Source organism: Coturnix japonica, chromosome 2 (genome assembly GCF_001577835.2).
Source record: "Coturnix japonica isolate 7356 chromosome 2, Coturnix japonica 2.1, whole genome shotgun sequence".
Classification (NCBI taxonomy): Eukaryota; Metazoa; Chordata; class Aves; order Galliformes; family Phasianidae; genus Coturnix; species Coturnix japonica.
In genome coordinates this window covers 3,982,425-4,008,721 of record NC_029517.1, presented here as the reverse complement: position 1 = coordinate 4,008,721, position 26,297 = coordinate 3,982,425, and the positions used below count along the sequence as shown (strand labels likewise).

At 43.7% G+C, this 26,297-nt stretch overlaps 1 protein-coding gene across 5 annotated transcripts in view; it reads right to left on the bottom strand.

Annotated features, from left to right (window-relative positions):
* CTDSPL (CTD small phosphatase like) overlaps positions 1-26,297 on the bottom strand; it is a 64,472-nt gene that overhangs the window by 25,894 nt on the left and 12,281 nt on the right. For 4 of the 5 annotated variants that reach the window (XM_015852921.2, XM_015852922.2, XM_015852919.1 and 1 more), the window contains exon 2: positions 4,756-4,910. In XM_015852921.2, the coding sequence (XP_015708407.1) occupies positions 4,756-4,910 (155 nt within the window). Of the gene's footprint in view, positions 1-4,755; positions 4,911-13,706; positions 13,732-26,297 lie in introns of those variants that run through there. The other variant, XM_015852923.1, reaches the window with a different exon arrangement.

The window sequence follows — 26,297 nt, the reverse complement described above, 5'->3', positions numbered from 1 at the left end:
CATGTGAATCTAGAATTAAGTTGATAAAGCTCTTGCATCATGCTTCTATTTTTCTTGCAGGATTTATTAAATCATGAAGTAAAAGAAGTGAATTCCCTAGATGACATCCTAAAAGTACATATGCAAAACCCAAAATGGTTATGACAGCGCTTGGAAAAACTAGCAGAAAGATACATATGGGAGTCTGCTGTTGAAGTGTAAGTAGCCATGAACATACAGATGTTCTTTGAAAACAATCCTGCTATGAGAAACTTTTAGGAGTGTCCTGCTTCATTTCCTGGCACAGGAAGGGAAGTAGGTCATAACGCTATCATTTGAAGCAATGACAGATAAATGCATTTGTTGAAGCCTTTCTACGAGCCCCTGATGCTACAACAGGACAAAGACGAACTCAGAGTGCCAAAACTTCCCCACTGCATCACTAAGATATACAGAAACTGATTTGCTCGGCCACTGACCTCTGGCTTTTATTTCACACAGTACATACAGTGATAAATCTCCTCTTTCCCCTGATCTGGTTGGAGTTCTGTTTGGAGACGCAGCGTTTTCAGTACTGCATCTGTAAGTTAATGCTGTCTATGTTAACACAGGGCACCAATGACCATCAAGAGATGAACCGCAACATTTTGCTTGTTTGAGAACAGCCTGTGAACAAAGAGCAACTGCTGCTGCTCATCTGTGTCTGCTGGATGAAGGAGACACTCCTCCAGATCTCAAGAACATGTTCCCTACAAGGTCTGTTTTCTTCCCTCTGGTGAACCACATTCAGATGGAAGAGAAGATTCTTTCCTTTCCTCTGCATTTCCAAGTGTATTTTAAAATACATCCCTGAAGCAGATTCCTTGAAGAGTATTGGAGACGTGACAACAGGTCACCATAATAAGCTTTCCAACATGACTTTGGAGATGGCAGCATCCTGCATCAGAAAGCAGCGGGGGGAAAGACACCTTACTTTTGTAGTGGTTAGGATGGGTGAGGTAGAAATTCAAGGACTTGACCTTTCTGGCTTCATTCTTGTAATAGAGAAAGCAGCAGGGACAGCTGCTGTCCCCAGAATGAACTTCCATCTAATTCTGTCTTCTTCCTCATTGAGCGTGGATCGAAGCATTCTTCCTGATCCAAGAAATACAAAGAGCTTTTCCTTCATTCATCTGTGTGTCCAATCGTACACAACTGTGAAACCAAAGCAGAAATTACTGCAGAGGAATTGGGCTGTAAGTGAAATGGTGAAGTGCTGGGAGATGTTGGTGTCCCATTATCCCACCAGGACTGGAAAGCCAAGTGAGTTTGCTCTTTTTTTCCTACCTAGCTCTTCCTTGAAGTTTGCAGATGGCATCAGCATCTCCAAATGTTTCAAAATGCAGGTAGCGAACTTGTCCAGAATGAAACAACACAACAGCATGCTCAAAATTGACACCTATTGGGTCAAACCTCTAACTGAAGAACAGAAGTTGAGATCCGAGCTTGTTCTGAACACTCCCCCTCTCCCAATGCTGCTGCCCCATAAAACTGGCTGGTCTTGGCAAACTTCCCACTGCTGAGAAGGCAGGAAAAAATGAGCCAGTATTTCAGAAGGCTGAACACTCTGTGCTCCCAACAACACATCTGACTCTGCATCCGAGCTGCAGGCAGGATGATATACCCACTTTAATAGACATCACATCTTAGAACATACCTTTGTGGTGCATTTAAAGTGCTGCTGCATTCGAAGAAAAAAAAAATACATCGAAGGGTTTCAGTAAATACAAGTTACTATTGAGAAATGTTGTATTGAAACATTAGACAGAGAGTGGACCATTCGTTACCAGGATTAGCATCACACTTGGACAAGCAGCTGCTCTGTGAGTAAAAGTCTCAAAAGTGAACTCAATACTTCAAGAAGTTTTGGGGCCTTTTATTTTTTAATGTTTCCTAATGGAATAAAAGTCAGTGCTGTAAGACTCCCTTATTTGAAACCATGCTCAGTTTGGCATCTCTTCCAATCCTACGAAGAAATGACGTGACATTTAACTTGCCAAGCAGAATCAACTCACACCGTTTGGTAAACCACTATTGGAAGTATTTTTTTTCCCCCTAACACAGCAAAAAAAATGAAATAACTCTAGAAAAATCAGCACAATACCTCTGAGCAAAACCTCTGAACCGTGTTCTCAACTGCTTTATAAAATACCTTTTGCTGCTTTCCTTGCTTTACAGCAGGTTAACATGGAAAGACTTGAGACTCCTAATTAGAAGGAAGGAAGCTTGTCACACCAATTCACGACTATGCCTGAAGCAATGCAGAACGCTGAATTTCTATGAAAGCAGCTGAAGCTTTCTCACTTTCTTTATCTTCCCCTCCAGTTTTTACCACTGGTTTCCATATAACAGTTCCATTGAACAACAAAGGCAGAAGGAAAGCACATCCAAGCCATTTTACACTCCAGATTCTAATAGTAACTATTTAACATCGTTGTGCAATTTCCTCTTCTCTGAAGGATACACGAAGCACTGCACCATGGTCAGAGGTCACTTGGGAGGCGATCAATAATTAATAGCAGAGGTAATGAAGTGACCATCTGAACAGCTGCTCAACAGAATCTTGACTATTCTAATCTGGCAGGCAGATTAGTACAATGAAAGCTTTAAGTAAACATCAGAAGAGTTTAAGCAGCATGTTGTGGAGCAATCCTTTCTCCTCCAAACCTGGTCGTTCTGCCCCTTTCTGGATGTTTATTTTCACTAATTTAGTGAAACTCAATTACACTGATGCGTGTACTTGCCTCCAGTTAACAAATCACCTCCAAATCACTTGTGACTCGATCAAACCCAACCTGCCTGCACAGCTCTAGAACAAAGCTCTACTGGGAGAAAGCACAGTCTTCACAGAGTGAGAACATTCAAATACATCCAAATCTTCCATGCTGTTTTTCTGTCTTGGAAAGAATTTCATGCTTACACTAACCACATTAGCACTGAATATAAAAGCGACACAGAAAAGCGCACAGAGCTTATTAGACTGCAGCCTTGCACGTAGAATAGAATTGTTACAGACCTATTTGCACTCAGTGAGAATGACCCCAAAACTCAGCAGTGCTCATTTCCTTTCTACAAAGAACTCTACGCGGCTGAGGCTGTTTTGTTGTGTTTGAATAAAATGAACTCCAAATAATTTATTATTGCAAGGTATTCATTGGACGTTCCCACCCAGTTATGCCATAGTCTGATAACCGTGCATTCTGTGATTCGTGTTTTGGACTCACTCAGAATTGCACAACCACTGAGGCGGTGCAGCACGAGGATGGAAACCTGTGCAAACACACATGCAATCACTCGCTCAAGGCTAAGATGCTATTTAGGAAGTCATGGGATGTTTTACATTTTGTACTCTGGATATTTTGCTTCCAGAGCATTGGAGCTCAAGTTCTCTGTGTATTTCTTTACAACACTTGGCTTGTTTTTCTCCTACTTGCAGTTTTGCTGTCACCCTTACCTATGCCTCTTATCTGCCCACCAACACAGCAGGAAAAGGAAACTTCACCAGTTTCCCATTTACTTTCTTTTTAAGGTGAACAAGCACATACACGCTCCACGCTATTCTCAGCTTTCCTTTAGCATACCCAAGTTAGATATCCCTCACTTCAGCTGAAATGCACCTTGGCTAAGGGAAAAAAAGCCATTAAAATAAACATACAATTCCTCTTCTTGGCAGAGGAATTTTTCAGTGCCCTCACACCCTGCTTCCCCCCCTCCCCAAGTATATTCTTGGTCTTTCCTCTCTTGCTTTCCTTTCCTCTCTTCCTCCACATTAAGAAAAAAAAATAGAAACAAATCAAACAATAACCCAAACCCAGGAGTGGGCAAAGCAGGCAGGAAATGAGCAGCATCAAATCCATAGAGCTAGTGGGTAGAGCAGAAGTGAAAAGTTAGGAACTTATTTTATTATGGGATTACTTCCCATCATAGATACATCCGTTCTTGCAGTCTCTTAAAAATAGAAGGGGAAAGATCTTTCAGCTTAAAGCACAGCACAAGTGGAGTTTGGAGATTAGGAAAAAGATGGCATTCCTATGTTCACACTGAACTCAAATCCTTCAGTAATATAATGCAAATCCACTCGATATCATCAGGTTGAAAGGCAACACAAGAAACTTATGTGACATGATTTTATGTGCATGTCAAAGCAGTTTAATCACTAGAACTCACAGTAACCTGCTGCTCTTAACACACAAAGCTTTAAAGTGCTGAAAGTTTAAAGTGAATTGACTGATTAGGTAAACAACCCTATAAATAAAGGGTTCTTCTATAGCCAGAAGACCAAAAGCTGATACTTCTGGACTCAGTGTGCATTAAACACAGGTGGAGTGGTTAAAAAAAAGTCAAAAGGATGACAGTTCTCTCCATTATTGGGCTGTTTTTATGTCACTGGAAACACTTTCAAGTGACATTCAAAGCAGCTTCGCTACGCTTTAATGTGAAATACTTCAATCTTCCCTTATTTGCAAAAGAGAACTAAAACCAGGAAACAACTTGGCATCTGGAGTGTTATGGGAAGTCTCCATTTTTAGAACATCGTACTCGGGTCTTAAATGTTATTTTCATATGATAAATTCAGAGAAAAGTTGGTTGTAAATTGCAGCTGAATGGATACTATCAGCAGTTCCCCATCAGCTTATTATTCATGAGGCAAACCTGCTGAGACAAACATTTAGTAGCACTTAGTTAAACCTCAGTTACTAAAGACCTTTGGAAAGCAGAGTAAGAGAAGAGTCTGACCTTCTGAAGTCCTCCATTCTCCTCCACCAAAGGAGGAAGAGCACTGGTGCTGTTGGTAGATGGTGGTTCGACATTGTAGTCACGAAAGCAGCAGAATAAGGTGCTAAAGATACTTCGACTCCTCTGCTTCTTCAAGCTGATATTACATTGGGACACTAGAATAAAAAAAAAAAACAGAAATAAATTCATGTAATACAGACCTACTTTCCAGACGTACAATGGTTGAACTCAGGTATGTGCTTATTAGCTTAGAAGTCCTTCAACCTTAACAGAAGTTTACCATCATATCGAGACATCCTTCCCTCTCTTTCAACACATTCTTTGTCAAATGGCACTAGCATACTACTAACCAGCCTAAATCTCAACAGAATCACAGGTGACCACGCTGTTCCAAGACACAGTTTTCAGATTTACTAAAAGTATATTTCCTAGAGGGTGGTGATGCACTGGAACAGGTTGCCCAAGGAGGCTGTGGATGCCCCATCCCTGCAGGCATTCAAGGCCAGGCTGGATGTGGCTCTGGGCAGCCTGGGCTGCTGGTTGGTGACCCTGCACATAGCAGGGGGTTGAAACCAGATGATCTTTGAGATACTTTTCAACCCAGGCCACTCTATGATTCTATGAAATATCCAAAGATGACATTGCAAAAAAAACCCCAAAAAAACAAAAAAACCCACCCATGAAATAACTAAAATATGTCTTTGAACTGAGGACACAAATGGGACCTTATTGAAACTAGTTCACCATCCAAGACTAAACAGGTTTAAATCTTCAGTCTCCATTAAAAAACACGACAGCACACTCATTTCTTTTCCCCCTGAACTTCATAAGGTACAAAAACATAACAGGAAATTTTGCTCTGCAAACTATTTCTATGCACAGAATTCCACCCCAAGCCCCGATCATGGTTTACGATGAAGCCCAGTAAATATTGTAGACTGGGACTAAACTATGTCTTTGCTGCAGAAAACATCTCTATGAAGTTAATAGAAGGTTAATGTTAAGTAAGGAAAACTAATTACGGAGTGTTTGCATAAAGATGCTTCTGAGCTTTGTCTGCAGGAGGTTCCTGAACACAACCAAGGCAGGAAGGTCTCTTCCAACCTACACGAGATTGTGATACTGTGATACATCCCACCATACTAGTCTTCAAACCTTTGGTCTCATGCATTCCTAGCAACTCCTAAGGGAAGAATTCTTACCTCTTCCCAAGCAGAAAATCCCACACATACCTATGCTTAGCTTTATGACCAGTCATTCAAAATCCCACAGTCTTCTTCCAGCTCTTCACAATTGGTTTTAGTTCTATCTATACACATACACACACACTTCATATACCCAATGCCCTCACAAACACTGTTATTGTATTTCCCTCATCCCCTGTTCCACACAACTAATGATCACACCAGGCACAGCCCTCATGGGGTCTGCAAGAGTCTCCAGAGTCCTTTATCCAAATACCTAAATATCCAAAAGATTCTTTTCTCCACATCTCTAGTTAATTAGAATTCAAGGAATAAAGTGAAGTGTCAACTGTTGGATGCTTCCCCCCTTGATGACCATGTGCCATTCTTTTCATCATGAGACATCGTCAAAACAGAGAACTGTGCTTCTCAAGGTCTTCTGCCACCTCTGAACGAACCCACAGTGTTACTGAATGTGGGGAAGGGCACAAGGAAACATAAAGGCAAGTTCTGAAATAAATTATTGTAACCACACAAGCCCAAACAGAAGATATGTAACCATACTGGATGGCCATGCAAGGAGAATGGGAAAGGAAACAATGAAGACAACTGTTACAGTGGAAAACAACACCCAAGAATGCTTACAGCATAAATCCACACAGCATCCTTGCAAACCTCCCGTGACCCATGTTACCCTTTAGAGACAGAACCTTTATGCTTTTGTTCTCCAAATGAAGGAACTGCAACAGCAGCGCTGAGTTACAAGGTGAGGAAAAGCTCCTCCCTTATGGGTGTATTCTAAAAGAAAAGTTTAGTCCAGGGCTTCTTCCATCAAATTGTGTTGCGGTTGTGTGAAAGATGGTTAATTTGTGCTATTGTAAGTCACTATTCATTATAAAAATGCAATTAATTATAAGACCAGACTGCCACGCAAAGCCCTGTGTGCTCAGGAGGCTCAGCAGGCATCCTGGCAGCCCCCGCTCCGCTCCATCCCCCCACAGCCCACGAGGTGTCCAATTATTGCTGCTGCTTCCTAATGAAATGCACGCAACAACCAGTCATCCTGAAGAACAGAAACGGGGCAATGAAGAGACTTCCAGTGCGTTTCCAGACAAAATAATGCAATAAAATGAACATCTGCGCATCACGAGCGCTCTGCGAACAAGGTTGTTTATAAGGCAAAAATGGGAACGTGCAAATAGGAACGAAGTAGCATTAAACAAAACCCTTGTTCGTAAGAAGGCAGCTTCTAAATTTATATGTGATTACAGATGTCTCGATCTTAAGATTTCTCAGTAGAAAAATGAAGCTGTGTCATCTACAGAGCTACAAAGCAGTCCCGATGTTTGGAACACACACATCAGGGCATGAGTTCTTTTATAATACCTAACACAAAATCTGCTCACCATACCCAGATTGCTTTGGTTTTAAAGCCCGTTTACGGTCTATTGTTGAACTGTTTAAGTCCATGTGGGCTTTGTAGGAATGGCACTGTCACATACCTGAAACAACTGCTCACATCTGGGTTAACCTTCCTACAGGTAAAAGCTGAGCAAATGGCTCTGTTTACATCCAGTGCCACACGCTCCAGAGCTGTTTTCATTTCAGCTAGGTGCGGTAACCTCTCTCCCCATCAAAATGTAATTGAATTAACTTCAGGTCTTGGTTTTTCCATCCAAAAGTGTTTCTCTGAAGGGAGGGATCCCAGCTTAGTTTCATCCTTCCCAAAGCACTTAATTCTGCCCACCAAGATATACGCTTTACAGGAGATCTTAAGAAGAAATGAATAATGCTGTTTTATCAACCCATTCCACAGCGTTTTGGTAAACAAATTCAGGAGTTCTATCTGCACACTGAGATTGAACTGCTAGCCCAGAATGACTGAAAGGCAGCACAAAACTGGCTTTGAAAGTCCACTTTTGGGTACTACCTAGAACAAAAAGGAAACAAATAGTCAGGATGGATGGACATTAATTCAAAGCAGCATGAAGAGAACTGAGCTTCCACCTCATCGAATAACACTCTGGAAACGTTTTTGTTGTTGCAGCAGCTTCAAGGAAAAACCAGCTTTTGCCTGATAATAATTATTAGCTGCATTCCCTAAATGTGGGTGGATGAAATATCTGCTGCTGCTGGAAGCTCACTTGCTAAGCATTGACAGCAATGAATTTCAAACCACGGTGCAGAACTCTGCCTTCTCTGTACAGTGCTGTGATGCTCCATCTGCTGTAGCTCCTCACGGCTGAATGCAGGCACTGGCCACACTGCCCTCCCTCTGAACTGACCAGGAGGAAGAAGAAACCACAAAAAGCCTCAAAACTGCACATAAACCAAAGTTCCAAGGAGAACCCAAAGAATTCCAAGGGAAACCAAAGAGCTGGTATGCTACAGTCTGCATACAACAGTTGGATGTACATATTTATGATGGTATATCCTTCACATCACATGTGTTACTACTCATCTAAGCCATGACTTAAAGATAAACATCCTTGCTGTCTTGCTGTGCTGCAAGCATTCAAAATAAAAAAGGAAGACCTCGTGACCAGGAAATACTAAATGAAAACAAATCCATCTGCCAAAGCTCACCTCCTCACAGCCATTCAGCTTGAAGGCTTTAGGAACAGACCCACTGCTTTGGGGGCATTCACATTTAATAATGAAGCCAGAAAGTCAAAACAGCTTTTAACAGCCTAATTAACCTGCTGAACCATGCTGTGAGCGCAATACCTTTGAGTTCACATTACACGGCGCAGAGCCTGGCCAGCTCCTCCACTTCTGCTCTGCTTGACAAGGCAACAGAGCTTCACTGAGACAGCTGCCACATGTAGGTGTGCATCTCCAAAGGCCTGAAAGGTGCATCTCTTTGTGATGTCAGGCTTGCAAGACCCTTCCAGCACAATGGAGAGGGAGCTGCTGTATCTCCATATGAACATCTGGATGGTCTTTGAATAGGACTGGATGTGGCCAGCCAGCCTTGCCTCGGTTTTCCCCTCAGCTCCATACTGGCACCCAGTTGCCTTGTTGGCATGTGCCATCCTGAAGGACCAAGGATGGAGTAAAGATGGACCAAAGGACCAACCCACACATTTGCTCTCTTTTCAAACAGGACTAAGTAGCTGATGAGCACATACAAAGGATATATAGTGTTTCTGCATATATATATTTACTCATACACACGATTCATGACTCAACCTTTCCCTGGTATCTGCCCTCTCCAAGGCCTCCTATGTTCCGCTGGAGCCAGGGAACCCAAGTGCTCTAAGACATGAATATGCTTAAAGAAAATAACAAAAGAAAATCAATGCAAAGCCACACTTTACAGATACTCCTCTATCAGCTCTAAGTCTGAAACAGCAACAAAGCTGCCATAGCTACAAAAGAACAAAAGCACTTCAAAATAATAATAAAAGGAAGAAAGCCCCTCATCTCCCTTCTGCACCAAACAAAGCAAAATTTAATGTCCAAAGGGACTGAACTCAACCTCTTCCCTTTTGCCCAGACATAGTATTTCTTGCTATAGAATTCACGCAATGCAGAAGTAGGACTCCAGAGCGGTGCAAGAGCAAAATAAAGCAGCACAACTAACGCAGAAATAACTCCAGTGACAAAAGATCACCGCTATTTTTAACTGAGTGGAAAATGCAGCGAGCTGAGCTACACAGGAAGCATGATGGAGCCATATTGTGCTGCAAAATAAACATCACTTCTTGCAGTGACGCGACGGAGCCTCCTCCCTGCACCTTCTGTAGGGATAACGCTCCCTGCCACGGCAACCTATAAATAACACACACGCATCCCTCGAAACCAACATATTTCAAGCACCGTCGTGCCACAAAGATTCACTGTTAAAAATACGGGGCTTTTCCCCCCATAAAAATCGAGGCGTTTCGGGAGCTGCCTTGTTCTGGAGCCCTGCCGACGCAGAGGGCTGCAGCAACAGGAAATACTGCGCGGTCTGGGCATGCATTGCATTCCTGTCCCGCCCCAAAGCCAGCGGCCAACAAACAAACCTTTCTTCTAGTAAAAAGGGGAGGGGAAAAAAAAGCATGAAAAAACCCAGGCAGACTGCACAAAGTTCACCAGCAGATGTGGCCTGCGAATGCAAGTAGAGAGAAAGAATTGGGTGCGAGTGCGATGGCAAGGCATTGCAAAGATACAGCAGCAAAGGGCTGGGGGCTTCCATATGAGATGTGCAGCTCAAAGGTGCTGGAAAGCAGAATGGAAGCCAGAGGGTTTGCTTTAAGCTTGCATAGCAGCTCACAATCAAAGCAGAGCTGTTAGTCAGAACGGAGAGGATTTTGTAGGACAAGAAGATTTATTTTTGCAAAAAGAGGGTGGTTTTATGATTTAGGCTGAGTATAACATGGAGCACTACAGAATAAGAACTTAGCGGTGAAGTTTGCCTTCAATCATAAACGTAACAAGGAGAATTAGTAACCAGAAAGTATGTTTGTGCATCATGGCTCCTCTGAATTGCTCCCAAGTCAACCTCTGAAATCCTGGAAGATATCCTAAAAGAAGTGGTCAAATACTTGAACAGGAAGGCAGCATAGAAGCAAACATGGGGAACACAATGGCAGAATCTTGGGGTCCGTTCATCATGGCTGATATCCTCTGGCATTGGAATGGGATTTGAGTCAAAACAGCAATGAAGCAAATGTAAACAAGGATGTGTTTATAGAGCAGAAATATGTGCAGCATCCGATCTGCTCAGCTCTGCGCTGGACTTGAACGTAACATGGAGGAGAAGGGAGAAAAGAACTCACCAAGCAGTTAGAGCACGAGGCAAGAGCTACAAGCAGGTGGGGACCTGGAGCACAACTGGAGCCGCTGCGGTCAGCTCCCATATTCCTACATGGCCATGCTGCTGTTGAAGGTGTAACTGAACTGTGATGGCTAAACCAAAAGCAGGGTGGGAAAGCAATTTGAAGAGGAGCCCTTCTGCAGTGTTTTGCTGTCAGCTGTGTGCTGCACACCCAACAGGCACATCCCCTGGCTGCAGTGCACCTAACGGATGCCATGAAATCAGAACATATAGTAGAGACATCAAATTCTCTGCTCCACAGGCATTGGCCAGTGCTGAACGTGCCCAGTTAGTCACCTGCCATACTTTATATAATATATACTTATTATATACAAGCAATTAATATTTCAAGTTGAAGTGTCACCCAATCCTAACACTGCCTGCAGAAAGAATATACACCTATGGCACTTTTTGACTTGAAAAACACCAGACAAGTGATTCACCAACAAAGAAATTCCTCGAGTCTCTCCCCCCACAATAACCCTAACCTCTCCAATCAAACCTTACCAAAACCGTGCCCATCTGATGAAACAAGCTTCATTTACTTTTGCTAAATATAGCAGCAAGACGTTCCCATAGAGACAGCTACATTCCCAACTGCACTTTTTGCAGCAAATCCATCAGAGAGGCATCAAACCTAAAGCGTGAGCCTATTTTTGCAGGCTTTCTCATCTCTTCCCCAGGAACAGCTCTTTGCTAAGGGACTAATCTAGCATGCACGTTGCTACAGGGTGCTCCCTTGCAAGAAATTCTGCTCCTCCACTTCACTTTATGACTTCTTTAGTCACTCCCTGGGGATGCTTTAACTCAGGCTGCAGTTCTCCTCCTTGCCAGAGAAATGGCTCATCCCAGGTCTGCTTTCCCATTCATCCACCTCTAAGAGTGAAAAAGAAACTCAAATGCCCTTTTGTGTGTGTGTGTGAGATCTCAGATGCCTGCTTTGAATTACCACTTCTTTCTCCCAACGTACTGCTGCTGTGTGGACACTGCATGCAGTTCTCATAGAACGCACTGATCCTGTTAACCTGCCTGTAGAACCACTGAAATTCCACTGCTTTGGAGAAAGACTGAAATGAAGGTACAGCCAGCACACAGCTCGAGCAAGTTCTGGAACCTAATGCATCTGGGAAAAAAACAAACACATCAGATTTTGATCATAAACTTGACTGCTGTATGTTAAATGCAGTGTTCTGGATATGTATTACAAGTGAATATTGCCGAGAAAAAGGTATTGCTTAAGATCTAGTGGGTGGCAATCCTGCCCAGGTCAGGGGGTTGGAGCTCCATGGTCTTTAAGGTCCCTTCCAATCCAATTCACAGACTCACAGAATGGCTTGGATTGGAAGGGACCCCGAAGATCATCAAACAATGAATTTCAGTTGAGTTTTTGGAAGAGCTCCACATATTCAGTAGCTGTATTAAGTCTAAAGGAATTACAACATCAGTCACTGCAGGGTTTCAGTTTAACAGGAGCACCCAGCTTCTGTCGTTATACTTTGAGTAAACAGTTAAATCAAAAACCCACGAAGGCATGTGGCAAATTCTCATTAATAATTAGCTCAGACCAACAGCACCGTGCTGCTGAGGCAAGAGACCTCTCGCTTTGGCTTTCCAACTCCATTTCCCTGGGGCCTACTTAAGAAAGCCAGTAAGATACATGCTGTCAACTCTAAAAAACAAGCATAATGCACTCAACATGACGTTAAAACATCTAAATGTCGACCTGCATCCAGATCTACTATTAAAAAGGCTGTATAAGAGGGAACAGCCAAAACCAATACAGATCTGACAGTTTTAATGAATGATCAGGAGTCTGACAGAGAGCTTTATTTCCTTGCTGGCTACGTGTGTTCACTGTACCCAAACATGAAGCTGAACAAAACAGCAAAGCCACTTCTAGGAAAGCATTCAATGTACTCAACTCCATTCAGCAAAACAACAAAAAATAGGCCAAAAAAAAAGAGTAATGCTTAATGTTAAGAATCCAAAAGCCTGAAGCAAAAACTACCAAGAGCTACCAGGCAGCACAAGCAATAACAGCAGCCCCTGTAGCAGGATGGATGGATGGATGGATGGCTGCCAGCCTGGCTTTGCATTAAGACTATTTTCAACTGATCCTGAGACACACATTTTGAAATACTCATTCCCTGCTCACCTTGACCACAAAGTTTGGATGGAAGATTTTACCCCATGAAAAACAGCACGTTCCCACCTGGAAATGCAATATTAGGAAAGCTAAACTAGATTGAAACCAAAGATGTGGGAATGGATAAAGTTACTGCAGGTTTCACTGGAAAGAAAAAAAAAAAACAAGTAGCAAAACTCGCCCAACTTCCAGCAATTCCTTCCCAGAACAAAGCCAGGTTTCATGGCGTGTTTAGAAATTCAGATAATCAGCAATGAAAAGAAATGATTTCTCTTCTGACGTATTACGCTTCCAACAGGAGGGACTGTTCTCAAGGCATTGTGGTGCCTTTACCACGTCCTTCAGTGCTGCTCTTGCACTGGAACAGCTGCAGACACGTTCGGTTGTTTTCCAAAGCCCAGAACATCACGTACATTCAGCCCCTGTGATACAACCTAAACTTCACACAGAAAGTGTGCAGTTTAATACCAATGCTTCGACTTTTACTGATCCTGAAAAGCAGAACACGAACTGTTCTGTTGCACAATGGAACAACAACAGCAAAAAAATGCTTACATTTGTCAATAATTATGTAGATGCATTCCACCAAACCTGCCTTGCTACCCTCACAGATCACGCCTTCACCCTGTCAGAAAGAATAAATGAAGGGAAAAAATAACACCTGCACCCACCAACAGAACTGATGCTTTCTATTGAAAAAGAACACGTGCAGGTCTGCTGGTCTCTGTCCCACACGGTACAAAAAGCTGCTTTTCTTCATCGCTGTTGCAGTGCTAAGGGTATTCAGCTCGTTCCGTCCTGATGTAAGACTCCCTACCTCCTTGCATCCTCCTCTCTCAGCCATGAGGCACCTCCATTCACCACCATGTTAAGGAAGGCCTCAGTGCCCTGCAGCTCTCAGCACAGCAGACCACCAGCTCCTGAAGAGCACAGACCAATAATTACTCCATTCCTCTGCCCAGCCCCAGCGCATTCACTCAGTTCCTAAAATCTAAACCAACTCCTGCATTTGAATTCATCTCCCGAAGCTCCATAGATCTAAAGCAGGAACATGCTGTATGCGACTGCGCGCTTGCTGAAAAACAAGAGGAATATCTGGCATCTCTCCCACTCCTACGTAACCCAAAAAGGGAGGACAAATAGCTGCGTATCAGCTTGCTTCATTACAGCCTTTCCTACAAGACTTCTTGGGGACAGAGGAACATATTATGAGGCAGATGCATGTCAACAGACAATTTTCCCAGCCCTAAATTTAACAGAGATTAGCAGTACAAGTACAGAGCTAAGCTGTGAAGTACTGGAATGCACTCTCTCCTTTCTGCTGAAGAACTCTGGCCCCATCCCACTGGCTTACAGCACAAGGCATTGGTTGCAGCCCCATAAAGAATCATGGAATCACAAAGGCTGAAAAAGATCTCTAAGACCCCAAGGCCAACCAATGACACACCCCACCATGCCCACATCCTTCAGTGCCACATCTCCATGGCTCCTGAACACCTCCAACACCTCCCTGGGCAGTTGTGCTATTGTATCACCACTCTATTTGGTGATATCCAACTTGAACCTCCCCTGGAATTAACCAAAGAGAGTTTTTAGGAGGGAACTGGCCTCCATGTTGGAGTTAGAACAGCAGAAAACAGTTCATTTCCAAGGGATTTTTAAGGATCGTTTCCTTAACCTGCTGTTGTCAGGAATCACTCCAGCGAACCACAGGTAGCATTCACAAATCCAAGCTGATAAGCACTTGGTAGGGTGTAATTTGCCTCATTTGTCTATATTAGAACTCACCCCCCAAATGCTTGGTTTTGTTTTGTTTTTCTCTCTAAGAGAGGCTCTGAGGAATAGCTCAGCTGTTTATACTGCAAACAACTAAAGCGTGGGGAGAGATCAGCCCCCCTGGATCCCTTCTTTCCTGTAAGTCAGCAGAGCTGGCCGACACTAAGAAACAATCCATCAAGCATATCTACACTAAAAACACTGCAAAATAACCCCTTTGTGCAACCCATCTCCTCCTCTACCCATATCAATGCAACTATTTCCCAACCACTCCAAACTATGAGTCTGCGTAGTTGAAATACAGATGAAAAGTGCCTACATGAGAAACAAGACGCAGACAAGACACGGGATTAAGGAACCATGGGGTTCCTTGACAAGGCTGGGTGAGGAACCCCAGCCTGATTCCTACGTGCCATGAATGTCTCCCATATCCACCAGGAGCTGCTGAAGGTTCCCCAAGTTTTTGGATTCCTGGGGATTCCTGAGTGCCATGTTGCAAGAAAAAACACTGTGGTATGGAAAGCCTGATGACAGAATGTTTCAGGGCAGATTTATTTGCCCAACATAGTATGAAAAGCCACCAGCTCAAAGATCACAGCAAAATTCACAAGGGAACGAGCTTACACAAACAGAGCGGAGCTTCTGGATGTATTTTTACAGCATTTTTTTTCCCCTCATTCTCCCTCCATCCTTTTGCCAAGAGGTGAAAGTGGAACATTTTTCCATACAGAGGATGCCTTGGACATGGAGCTGTGCAGCAATGAAGCATGCACATGAGCCATGAAGCATATTGGTGTACTTCCCACATACCTCCCAACCTGAGAAAATTCAATTATTCAAAGAATCTTCTTTAATCAGCTACTGCATGCTTATAGGCAAGGCCGAGCGTGGAAGAGGCTGCTTCATTCCCTTCCTGTAATGAAGGACGAGCCATCATTTCCAAATACCTCTGACATGCCACACGTCGAGACATGCTTCACCATCATTCAATAACAAGGCGAGGTAATTACAGCACTTGGGTAATGTTTGTGCCTGCTCTCTGGTTTTGAGTTCCTTGCCGCTACCATAAGCTTTATGTTCAACCCCAAAGACAGCTCTATCTACACAGAGAGCCTCAGAAAACTGCAGTTTCTACAAAGCTGTGACATCCCTCCTTCTCTCCTCTTGATTGTACGAAGTTCTGTACTAGCACTGTTTGCATTGTAAGGCACTGGATAAACCACAGCAAACATTAAGGAATGTGGCTTCAAGTCAGGATGTGGGAAAATAAAAAAGCTAGAACATGAATTTTCCATTGCAAACATCAGTTTTGGATACTGCTGTTAAAGGAATAACAATAACATATGCAATGAATGCTGGAAGGTACCAACTGCTTCAAGTGACCACTCTGGGCATCAAGCTGAGGTTTCCCTATAACTCCATATCAAGTGACAAAACACAACTGTATCACGCAACATTTTGTCCCACTTATTCTGAGAACGACATGAAGCTCATGCAGATGAGGCCCTTAATATTCAAGGACCAATTTAAGGTTATGGCTTCCCTAAAATCTAATTGTGGTGTTTGGTGTTTGTATACGACTAATTACAGATGTTTTTCTTATTAATAAACTAATTGTTGCTCAAGATCTGAGTAAGGCGATGGAATAACGTATCTTGAGCTCCTTGTCTGAACACGCAGCTGGGTGGATTTCTTCCCTTGAGTCACTCCAGGCAATTAAACTGAGCACAATCTATGAATGAGAAAGTACATGAAGTGAAACACAGCACTGAGGGTGTCACCTGGCTTACGCTTCTTGTTTATAGTGACAGGACAGAAGGACATCAATCTACAACCACAGGTTCTCACCAGACTTAAAATATCCCATGTTGAAAGAATATATTGTACTACACAAACAGCATGAAATGCTTTCCCAAGTTCCACCTGTAAGGCACGCAGACAGAAGGGCTCACACACTTTGCCTGCCTAAATAAACCAAGAGCACACACTCGCAGGCATGAATACACCCATGCACATGCACATGTCTGCCTCTGCCAGGCTTTAAGTGCAATGAGGAAGAACAGACCCAGCCCTGCCCAAACCAGAGAGCTGATCCTGCTCACACTTGGAGCTTAAAGCAACTTCAGGAAGCAGAAACTCATTCGAAAACACACTACTGTGAAAAGATTAAGGCAGATATTTAAATAGGGGCGGATCATAAAGCACTGTTGATTCGAAACTATTAACATAGAGCTTAGTGACTGCTATCAAAGAAGATAACCACTTACCGTGACCACAGCAGGGAGCTCAGTGCATTCTGGTCCATAACTCAGTTACATGTAACGTAACTTTGACGTTATATAATCGAAAGCAAACAGATATTGTTTTTTGCTGCCACTTGTGAAAAGCAGAGGAGAAAACTGATCTGGAGGCAGGTATTGCTTGTCCACGGCTCTAACACGACAAGCAAATAAAAGCATTTACAATAATCAAATGGCTTCGTAGAGCAGATGGAGCAAAACAACCAGAGAGCTTCCCAGAGGAGCAAGTCCTGCACAGAGCTGTGCTGCTCGCTGCCACTTCCATCCCGAGGGCTCCCAACCCTCCTCATGGGAGAGCAAACAAACTGCAGGCCATGAACCCAGGCGGTCACAGATCAGCAAACAAGACGCCAGCCCTGCTGCTTCCATGAGCCTGGAAGCTCCTGCGACTGGAAGTGTTCTGTCCACAGGAGCTTTCGGATGCTTTGCCAGGAAGCCACCAGCGAGTTCATGACACGAGGAAGCGGATAAGGTGTGCTCAGAGAAAGGAACTTACGCCCTGCAATCTGCAGCACGAAGGCTGAATGTAACCAACAGACTGCCCCGTCCTCACTCCTACACGCTGCTTCAGCTGGAGGGATCACAGAACCATACAATGGCCTGGGTGGGAAAGGATCTCAAACATCATTTGGTTTCAACCCATCTGCCACAAGCAGGGTTGCCAACCACTAGACCATACCACAGGTCAAAGTGGTAAAGGTGATGGGAGGGAGTTAGTTATGGACTGGATGCTACCACTGCTGCAATGATGGGGCAATGGCAGCTTTCTGCCCACCCACCCCCTCCTTGCTCTGCCTTATGGATGTACATCCCACAAGAGCTAGCCAGGGAGGGAGGAACTAAACTAAAACAAGGCTCTTTGTGCTCTCAAAGGGAATCAGGGTCCCAGTGATGTTTTGGGAACAGCGCCTCCGAGTTCTTTCACTCTTCATTGTTTGGGAGCCTTCTGCAAGTCTGTCATTTCCTCGTGTTGTTCTTCCAAGAACTCCTGCTTTTTCCTCCCTCTCGACATTTGTTTTATAATATTCACACAAGGAGCTCTTTACCTTAAGCACACCCAGATATAAACCCCGTTTTGCTTCAGCAATGCCGAGGGGCAGCTTTGCCCCCACAACCAGCAGGAATCTACCCGGCAGCAGCTGGCAGCAGCACAGCGAGCAGCCCAGCCCATGTTTGTGCATTACCCGTTTTCCTTTTGGCGAGCGCTTGGTGCTGAGAACGCTCTTCTCCCCTTATACAGGAAGCAGGGGCCTCAAGCTTAATCCTGCACATTCAGTTCTGTTCCAGCTACCGCTGCAAGCGGCTTCTCCTTGCAGAAAAGAAAAAAAAAAAACACCCGGAGCTCTCATGACCAAATCTTTGCTACAAGCTGCATGGAGAGATTATTTCTCCCCTATTTTCCTTCACTTTTCTTTCAGAAAATATTGACAAATTCCTATGGTTGAACAAACCCTGTTTATCAAAACAGAGCGAGGATAACAGCTCTGAAGGTACAAACAAATCTTGCAACATCCCTACAAGCGTGTCCCAGTGCTGGATGCTCAGGGAGGTGCTGGAGTCCCCATCCCTGGAGGTCTTCAAAAGATGTAGCACTGATGGCTGAGTGGGTTCAGTGGGGATGGTCAGATGAGATGATCTTGGTGGTCTTTTTGAACCACTTTGGTGATTCTAAGATCTGTATCCGTGTGCTTTGATGCAGCCATGTTTCAGATGCTGTCACACTCAAGCACTTCCAGCGGCTTTTTTGGGGCTGGAGGAGGTGGAAACACCAGCACACTTACAGGAGATGGGCAGAAAGGTGCGGAAGATGTGGCTGCAAACAAAAGATCTTGGCTTCCAAGGCTGCAATCGGTCAAGGAGGCAAAAGGAGGAAGAAGGAACCTACAACTCCGATTTCTCTTCTTGTAGGCTGAAGGTGGCTGAGTTTCTCTGGAATAAGGTGGCATCTCTGTCTTCTCCTGTTGTGCTGGCCTGCTCCGTGCCAGCTGGTTAAGACAGCACAGCACCAAATGGCTGCTGACTTTAGCACTAACCGCTGCATCCAGAGCCCCATCACAATGAGCCCACGTACATCAGCCTGTGCTCAGCTGCATGCCGGCCCCAAAAGCATAGCAGGATGCACAAAGGGCACCATAAAAGCAGGGATCTGAGCAGCTTCCCCTCAGTTGAGCCAGGTCCAAATGTCAGTCCTACCTGCGTTCTGCAAAAGCATTTGGTTTGGCCTAGAAAAGAGGCAGTTGCTCTAAAGGGAAGGAAGAAGGGATTCTGACTTCACTGACAGCTGAACACATCTCTCTTCTTGGGTTTCTTGATGCTGCTGACTCAAGGTGCTTCCCATGGCAGGAATGAACTTGATGTTTTTAAATGTTCTCGCTTCATTTCATGTTCAATTACAGAGATTCCCTGAGCATTTATATGTAACACTCACAGCAACGCAGCATTAAGGGAAACAATAGAACTGTTTGAGCTGGAAGGAACCCTTAATGGACATCTTGTACAACTCCACTGCAATGAACAGGGACTCCTACAGCTCCATCAAGTGCTCAGAGCCCTGCTCAACCTGACCTTGGGTGTCTGAGGGGATGGAGAGGAGGGAGGGAAGCAAACTATACACAGCAGTCAGTGAGATCTGAAGCCATCCTTCTCTATCATTAAAATAATCCACATAACTGCTTCTATTAGAATTTGTCCAATCCATCAGTTTTTAAAGCCTCTGAAGACTGGGACTGCACGATCTCTGCAGATATGGGAAATGGACTCTTACCTCCATGCTTTGAAAAAGTTCCTAATGTCAAGACCTGGCAAAGGAGATGCAGAATAAAGCATCTCTTGTCCTTGATCTCATCAAGATCACCTCTCATTCTACCCAAATGCAGTTGGGAAAACAGATTATTTTTGTAGATGAATATATATTGTTTCAATCCTGACCTAAAGAACAAGGACTTTTTTTCCCCCCCAGGATAAAAAGTCTTCAATTTGTTCAGTCTTTCACGACAGGTCAGTTTCTCTAGTCTCCTTTCTCCCTGCACCTTGGAATGCTCTCAGATCCAAACACGGTGCTCAAGCTTTGCACAGCAGCTCAGAAGTCTTTCCAATGCACAGTACAGCAGGATGGCCTCACTGCTCTTACAAATCAGCTGTCATGTTGGAATGTGTAAACAGGCACATATCTTTTTTACTGCCGTGCAACCAAGCTATAACAAAAGTCCCAGGATTTTCTATGGGTGAGCAACACAGCCAGCTGATCATCATTCTTAGTTCTTGCCATGCGTTATTCCATGGAGTCTTGAAACTTTTTGATTAAGTAATATGAAAAACAGGGTGTGGATTCAACTCATCCAGTCCCTTTGTATTTTCAGCTCAGTCATTCAGTACGGCTTTCATTTCATTTCAGTGGATTCTCCATAGCATTATTAGAGCCAGTAATGACTCGACTCTGCGTGGTCCCATTTCCCATACCCCAAAGACTTCTGCGCCCATTTTACACACACACCACAGTCTTTCAGTTTTCTAGTTAAGAAGCTTAAAGGATTCACTTTATTTGTCATGATCTGTTTGTTTCACCTTTCCTCTGCCATACTGAGCCACAGAAATCAGATGCCTTCACATGATTTCCTTCTGAAAGGAAAATCTGATGGACTGAAGCTGTTTCCTTGTTTTCTTACAAGACTTCCCATGCTCCCATTTTCCTTCCGGAGAACTGAAACTAGGCTGCCTGATTCACGATTTTGAAGTTTGACATCTATTCCTCTGTTGTTTTCGTGGTTGTTGTTGTTTTCTATAGAGCTTTATTTACTCTTCTCAAGGTATTGAAGATAACTCACAGTTCTAAAGCTGTGCAGTTTCAGACCAGCCACTCAGCATCCAGTGATGTCATTTGCCATCTGCTCTCCATTAAAGCCTTAGTCAAACTGATACGAGCTTCTCCTCCCCTGTCTTAATAAAATATTTGAGAATCAGAGGTTGCCGACTTCCTTTTCCTGTTGACAGCTGATCAGATCTTTGGTCTTCCTATCACTACCACAATACATGTAGATTTGTCTTCCCCACAGCCCTATGCCCAGTGCTATACGCAAGACAAGCACAAAGCACATGAAAGGTGAAAAGTGGTAACAAGCAGATAAACAACAGCCAGAGAAACTCAAATATTCCTTCATACTTATCCTGCTCAAATCATCCTAACTGGAAACTAGGTCAGACTCTGCAAGCTTCCTTCCACCCCTCTTGTGATAGAGAAACTTAGTAGGTTAGTTACTGTATTTTCTGCTGTGATGTACCAGCAATGCAGCAGTCTCCAAGATGCAAAGGATAACCTTACTCCTATGCTGAGTATCATTTTCTAATGTCCCCAGTCATACAAAGTGCCCTGAAACAACACAAAGATAGCTCCAGCATCTCTGAAGTGCTGGGTACTGGTTAGAGTTTGAGTGGCCCTGCATGGAGCCAAGGGCTGGACTCGATGACTCTTCCAACTTGGGATATTCCATTCTGGGATTTATCACAGGTGAAGGAACCTGCCCTAACCAACTCCCTCCTGTGATAATGCACTCCCATTACTTCTCCCTAATAAAGGGAAGAAAACAAAACAACTATAAAGCTAAAGGAGCCCCAGTAAAGCAGGAGAAAACAAAATGGGTACTCAAGGACTGACACCAGTAGGTACCCATCCAATTTCAAGCAATGACCATTGTCTCAGTACAACAGAAATAACAGAGGAGGTCCCAGAACTTACACCCATCTCTCGTAATAAGGAATGTTTCGAGCACTGCAATGAATCCAGATGATCCTTTGACACGCACACTCAAATCTGTTCAGCTTTTCTGCACATATATACAAGTTAATGAAGAGAACCACGTTTGAAACAACAGGTGAAATGACTATAGGCGCATTTGTCATGTTTCACGTCAAGGGTGACACACTCATCAAGCAGGTTTTCAACACATACATCCAACCTTCCCATCATGAGGTTTCTTTGCATAAACTCCAGTACAAGCAACCATGGCCATGGACAACCCAGCTGGCCCACAGGCTTCAGGCCGCTCACCCAGTCCAAAAGACTCCATATTTCCAAGGGCTTTTCCACTGAGCCTTACATGGAGCATTGCTAGGACATGCTGACCATCCTCACTCTTCTCCCAAGCCAAGAAAGCCACGCAGCAGAGCTACGTCGTGTGAGAAACCTCCTTGAATGCATCCCAGGAAGCAGCTGGAGAAGGTGAGTCAACAGCAATTTCTTGTGTTTAAAGACTTCTGGTAAATCTCTATTCCCTTTAAGTGCTTTACGCCACAGATAGCAGCTCATCAGTGTGTACGTTATCTCCGTTTCCACAGGGCTCTTGCGGAAAAGGATCCCTGCAACCAACCCCGCTATATCAGCAGAGCTAATATACAGGAGGATCCCCAGCAGTGCACCAAAAGCAAGCTATCAGAGCAGCTTCCTGCCCCTGGAAGCAAACCGTTAACTGTTAACCTACCAGATGTGAGTTAGGAAGATGCACCTATTCTACCCACCAAACAGCGCTCTGTACTACAGAAGTGTACCAGACAGTGCTGGTAAATGAGAAGACTTGTCTCTAGATCACATAGAACCAAGCTGGAAGGCTGTGGTCCCAGCAGATGCTGCTTCACAACATTCAGCAATGACAGAAAAATAATCCTGAACATTAAGTTTTACTAAAAATGCTCCAGCTTTGGCTTTGCTATCCCATACCAGAACTCCAATTAATCGACAGATCCACTTCCAGCTTCTGTTGAATTAAGCAGTGAAGCAGTGCTGTGAAACCATGCCCTGCTTTCTCTTGCCATTTCACTGCGTGAGAATCTTATTATGCTGCTTAATGATATGTTAATTTTCAAGTAAAACACTGGAATGAAACCCTAATATTGTCACCAAAGCAAGCAAACAAAAAAATACAAGAAACGTGCTATTGACTCTAATAGAGCTGCACGCCTGAATAACGCAGGACACCAAAGCGGTAATTAAAACATCGAATTGTTTTATTTGATAGAATTAACAGAACATAAGCAAGCTGCCATCAACATACAGTTTATAGATGGGACAGAGCTGGCTCCCTATGGACTGGTTGATATGATGGCAATAAAACAGAGGGCACTCACCGTGTAAGCCTGACATTTAAGAAAGGAAATGTCCGACTTTTATTGGGAGATGCAAAGGAAATTTTGTATACTTGCTTTTCTTTGAAGACAAGATTCAGAGGCTTGGGTTGTTTTTTTTAAATGAAGTGCAGGTTTTCTACAGGCACAGCTCCCTCCCATTCATTTTTGTAGCTTCTGCACTGCAAATGAACATTCGCGGTATTCTGATGAAATGCTGAGATAGCAGCATTTAAGAAGTTGTGATGCACGTTGTTCCCGAGGCCATGTGAACCATTCGGCTGCTTCACCTCTGCAGGTTCTGTGCAAAACTGAGAAATTGGGGCAAGAAGCAGCACCTGGAATGCATTCATCCTGGGAACGTTAAACTCCAACAGGACAGAAAGATTATCATATCCACAGCAGTTAAAGGGGAAAAAAGCATAAAAAGAAAACCCCAAATGCCTGCTCTAGCACCACCAAAAATCCCCTACTTAGTCCTAATAATTGCTTCCTGCAACCTCAGAAAAGCATTTTGCAAATAAGGTAAATTCTCCTCGCTGCAGCCTTTAACCCCTGCTCTTCCTGCACCTTTGTGCACACACAGCTGACAGCAGCACGCTTCTACAGCTGAGAATGAAAGCAGTAGTGAAAAGAGAGAAGTTATGTCAACCCAGCACCATTAAAGCCCGTGGTGCAGCTTCTGGCAGAGCAGCGACAGCAGCCCCAGTGCCATTTCACATTGACACCATGCAGAGTACAGCCACCATCCTCACTGCAGTCCATATGTTTAGCAGGAAATCTACCTAACTGCCCATGCAGAACTGCTGCGGGGTTTCTGACCAAGCTTTTGTGCAGAAGGGGTTGAATTAGGAAAGCAGAAGGAAGTCATCTGAATTCTAAATCCAGATAAACATCAGGTGATTTCAGGATTATGCTGCACAACAGTAAACTACTCAGAAGTGAAAGCAAGATGTTGTTAGGACCTCAGCTGTCAAGGAGTTTTAAAAAACCAATGAATAAGAACAATGATTATATAGTGAGCTTATTCTTTCCCTTTCTACCTCTGGAAAGATGCACTGAGAGCACTGTGACATTCACATGAATACACACGTAGAGCAGCCTACAGACACAGCTGAGCATCTCGAGGTGTTTTGCAGGATGGCCTCAAAGTGGATACAGAAGAACCATGAAGGATCTGCCTATTCCTTGTTTTTAGGAAGTTCTGTTTGCTCTTCTTAAAGGAAAGAACACACTGCTGCTCTATTATAAATAGGAACCAACGCAACATTTCTATTAACAGCGCCTTTTAAGCTCACCTGTTTCCAGCTTTCCTAAGAGACAAGGCTTTCACACTGCTTAGGCTTTTACTGTGCCAAACGGATGCAAGCACTATTCCTGTATAAGTTAGCTTCCTATTTACTAACCTTGATGCTGCAGAAATCATCCTAACGCAACCCCAGCTCCTGGAGTGCAAGTCTGATGCTCCACAGTCTGTCCCCACCTTCACCCTCAGCCCAGTTATTTTTCTAACTAAGTCATTGGGCAGTTAGAAGAGTTAGAGAGTGAATCACCCAGTGTTTCAGTGAATACCTACTAGTTGACTACACCCCCTCTCAAGAACCAGCATGGCAAATCCATGTGCATGACAGTGTGTGTCCCTTTCACATCTCCTCAGCTGCCATCATCACAGTGCTGTACAAGTTTCAGTTTGACACACAACACAACAGTTGTGAAAGTGGGGTTTCGTTTCTTCTCCAAGAGCTGAAAAGCACATAAGATAAATACGTTCAGAAGGTCACTACACTAATAAAAACAGGAAAGGAAAAAAAAAAAGGTTTAGATGGAAATGAAAGCATAATAAAGTCGTGTTGCTCCCCACCTTGAGATACGCTGCTACAGTATCTTCTTGATCCCAGAAAGAAGAACCAAGGCGAGTATGGTATGGAATAAATGACTGGTTTTAATCACATGGAATAATAAGCTATTTGCAGATTCATTATACTGAAGAGAATAGCAGTGCTTGAGGAAGAGTGACATGGGCTAGACAAGTGTTTTATGATTCCTTTGTACATCTGCATCACTTATAAGCACACACAGGTATCCAAGTGGAGCTCACAGAGAAGACTGAGCAAGGCTCATGGAGGCACAGTGACATGGCAATGGATCCAGCCTGCTACAGGAGAAACTCCTCCTAAGCATTAAGAATGATAACTCTCACAGTAAAACCCAAAGAGGCTGCAAAGGGTCTATCCATGGAGACACGGAGGTTGGCTGGACAAGCAGGGCCCTGCAGATGCCCCACACACTGCTACCTACAGGTGAGCAACAGGAATCTGTGTACACCATACAGCTTGTGCCCCTTAAGCGTATGCAGCCACTAACCCCCAGTTATTTAAAGAATTATACACAAGTTATTTCCAACAGCTGAAATAACATCAACGGGTTAAGACGACAGCACTGAAAAACAAACCCACAAAACCCTTTTCTAACATTAGCCAGCCAGCCTCATAGGAACAATAAGCCTTTCTTTTACATTCTTTTTATGCAGCAGAAAATTAAAGCTTAGGATTCTTATCTTGATAAAATGATATTGCCAGATAAGAAAACCTAAAAAGGGCTTGCATGACACCTGAAAGGTGATTTTTTTTCTTTTAACTGACATTTACATCAACCTGAATTCTTTAAAAACCTTTCATCCATCTTCCCTCCAGCTTTATGTTTGCTGCTTTATTCTCCTTTTTTCCCCTCAGTTTTCTATCTGCCCCAGAAGTATCAGCCCATCTTCCCTCCTCCTCCCCCATCCTTACTATTTAGGCACCCTCGTTCCCTTAAATTACTTCCTGGGACATCAATAGCAGAGGTAATGCAACAGCATGGCCTGCCAGCAGAAATAAAATACCACCTTGTTAATCATTGATCACAGAAAAAGGGGGAAGAATGTAAGCACCTCGCTAATGGCTAAATGCCTTGTAAATATTTACTGAATTGCAGGCTTCCATCATGAATCTTACTGTGTCAAGCTTCAGTAGGGAGCTAGATTTCATCCTTAGTATCGCAGCATAGGGCCATTAAGTCACACACTGAGCAGACAGCTGAGCTTACAGATCAACCTATGGCAGTCCTTGGCTGTAAACCCATTCCCCCGACCCCAAACGCTTCGCAAGCACCTGCACTAAAATGACTCCCCTTGAACTACAGCTTCAGCTCTCACTAACAAAGTCCTGACCAGGTGCCAA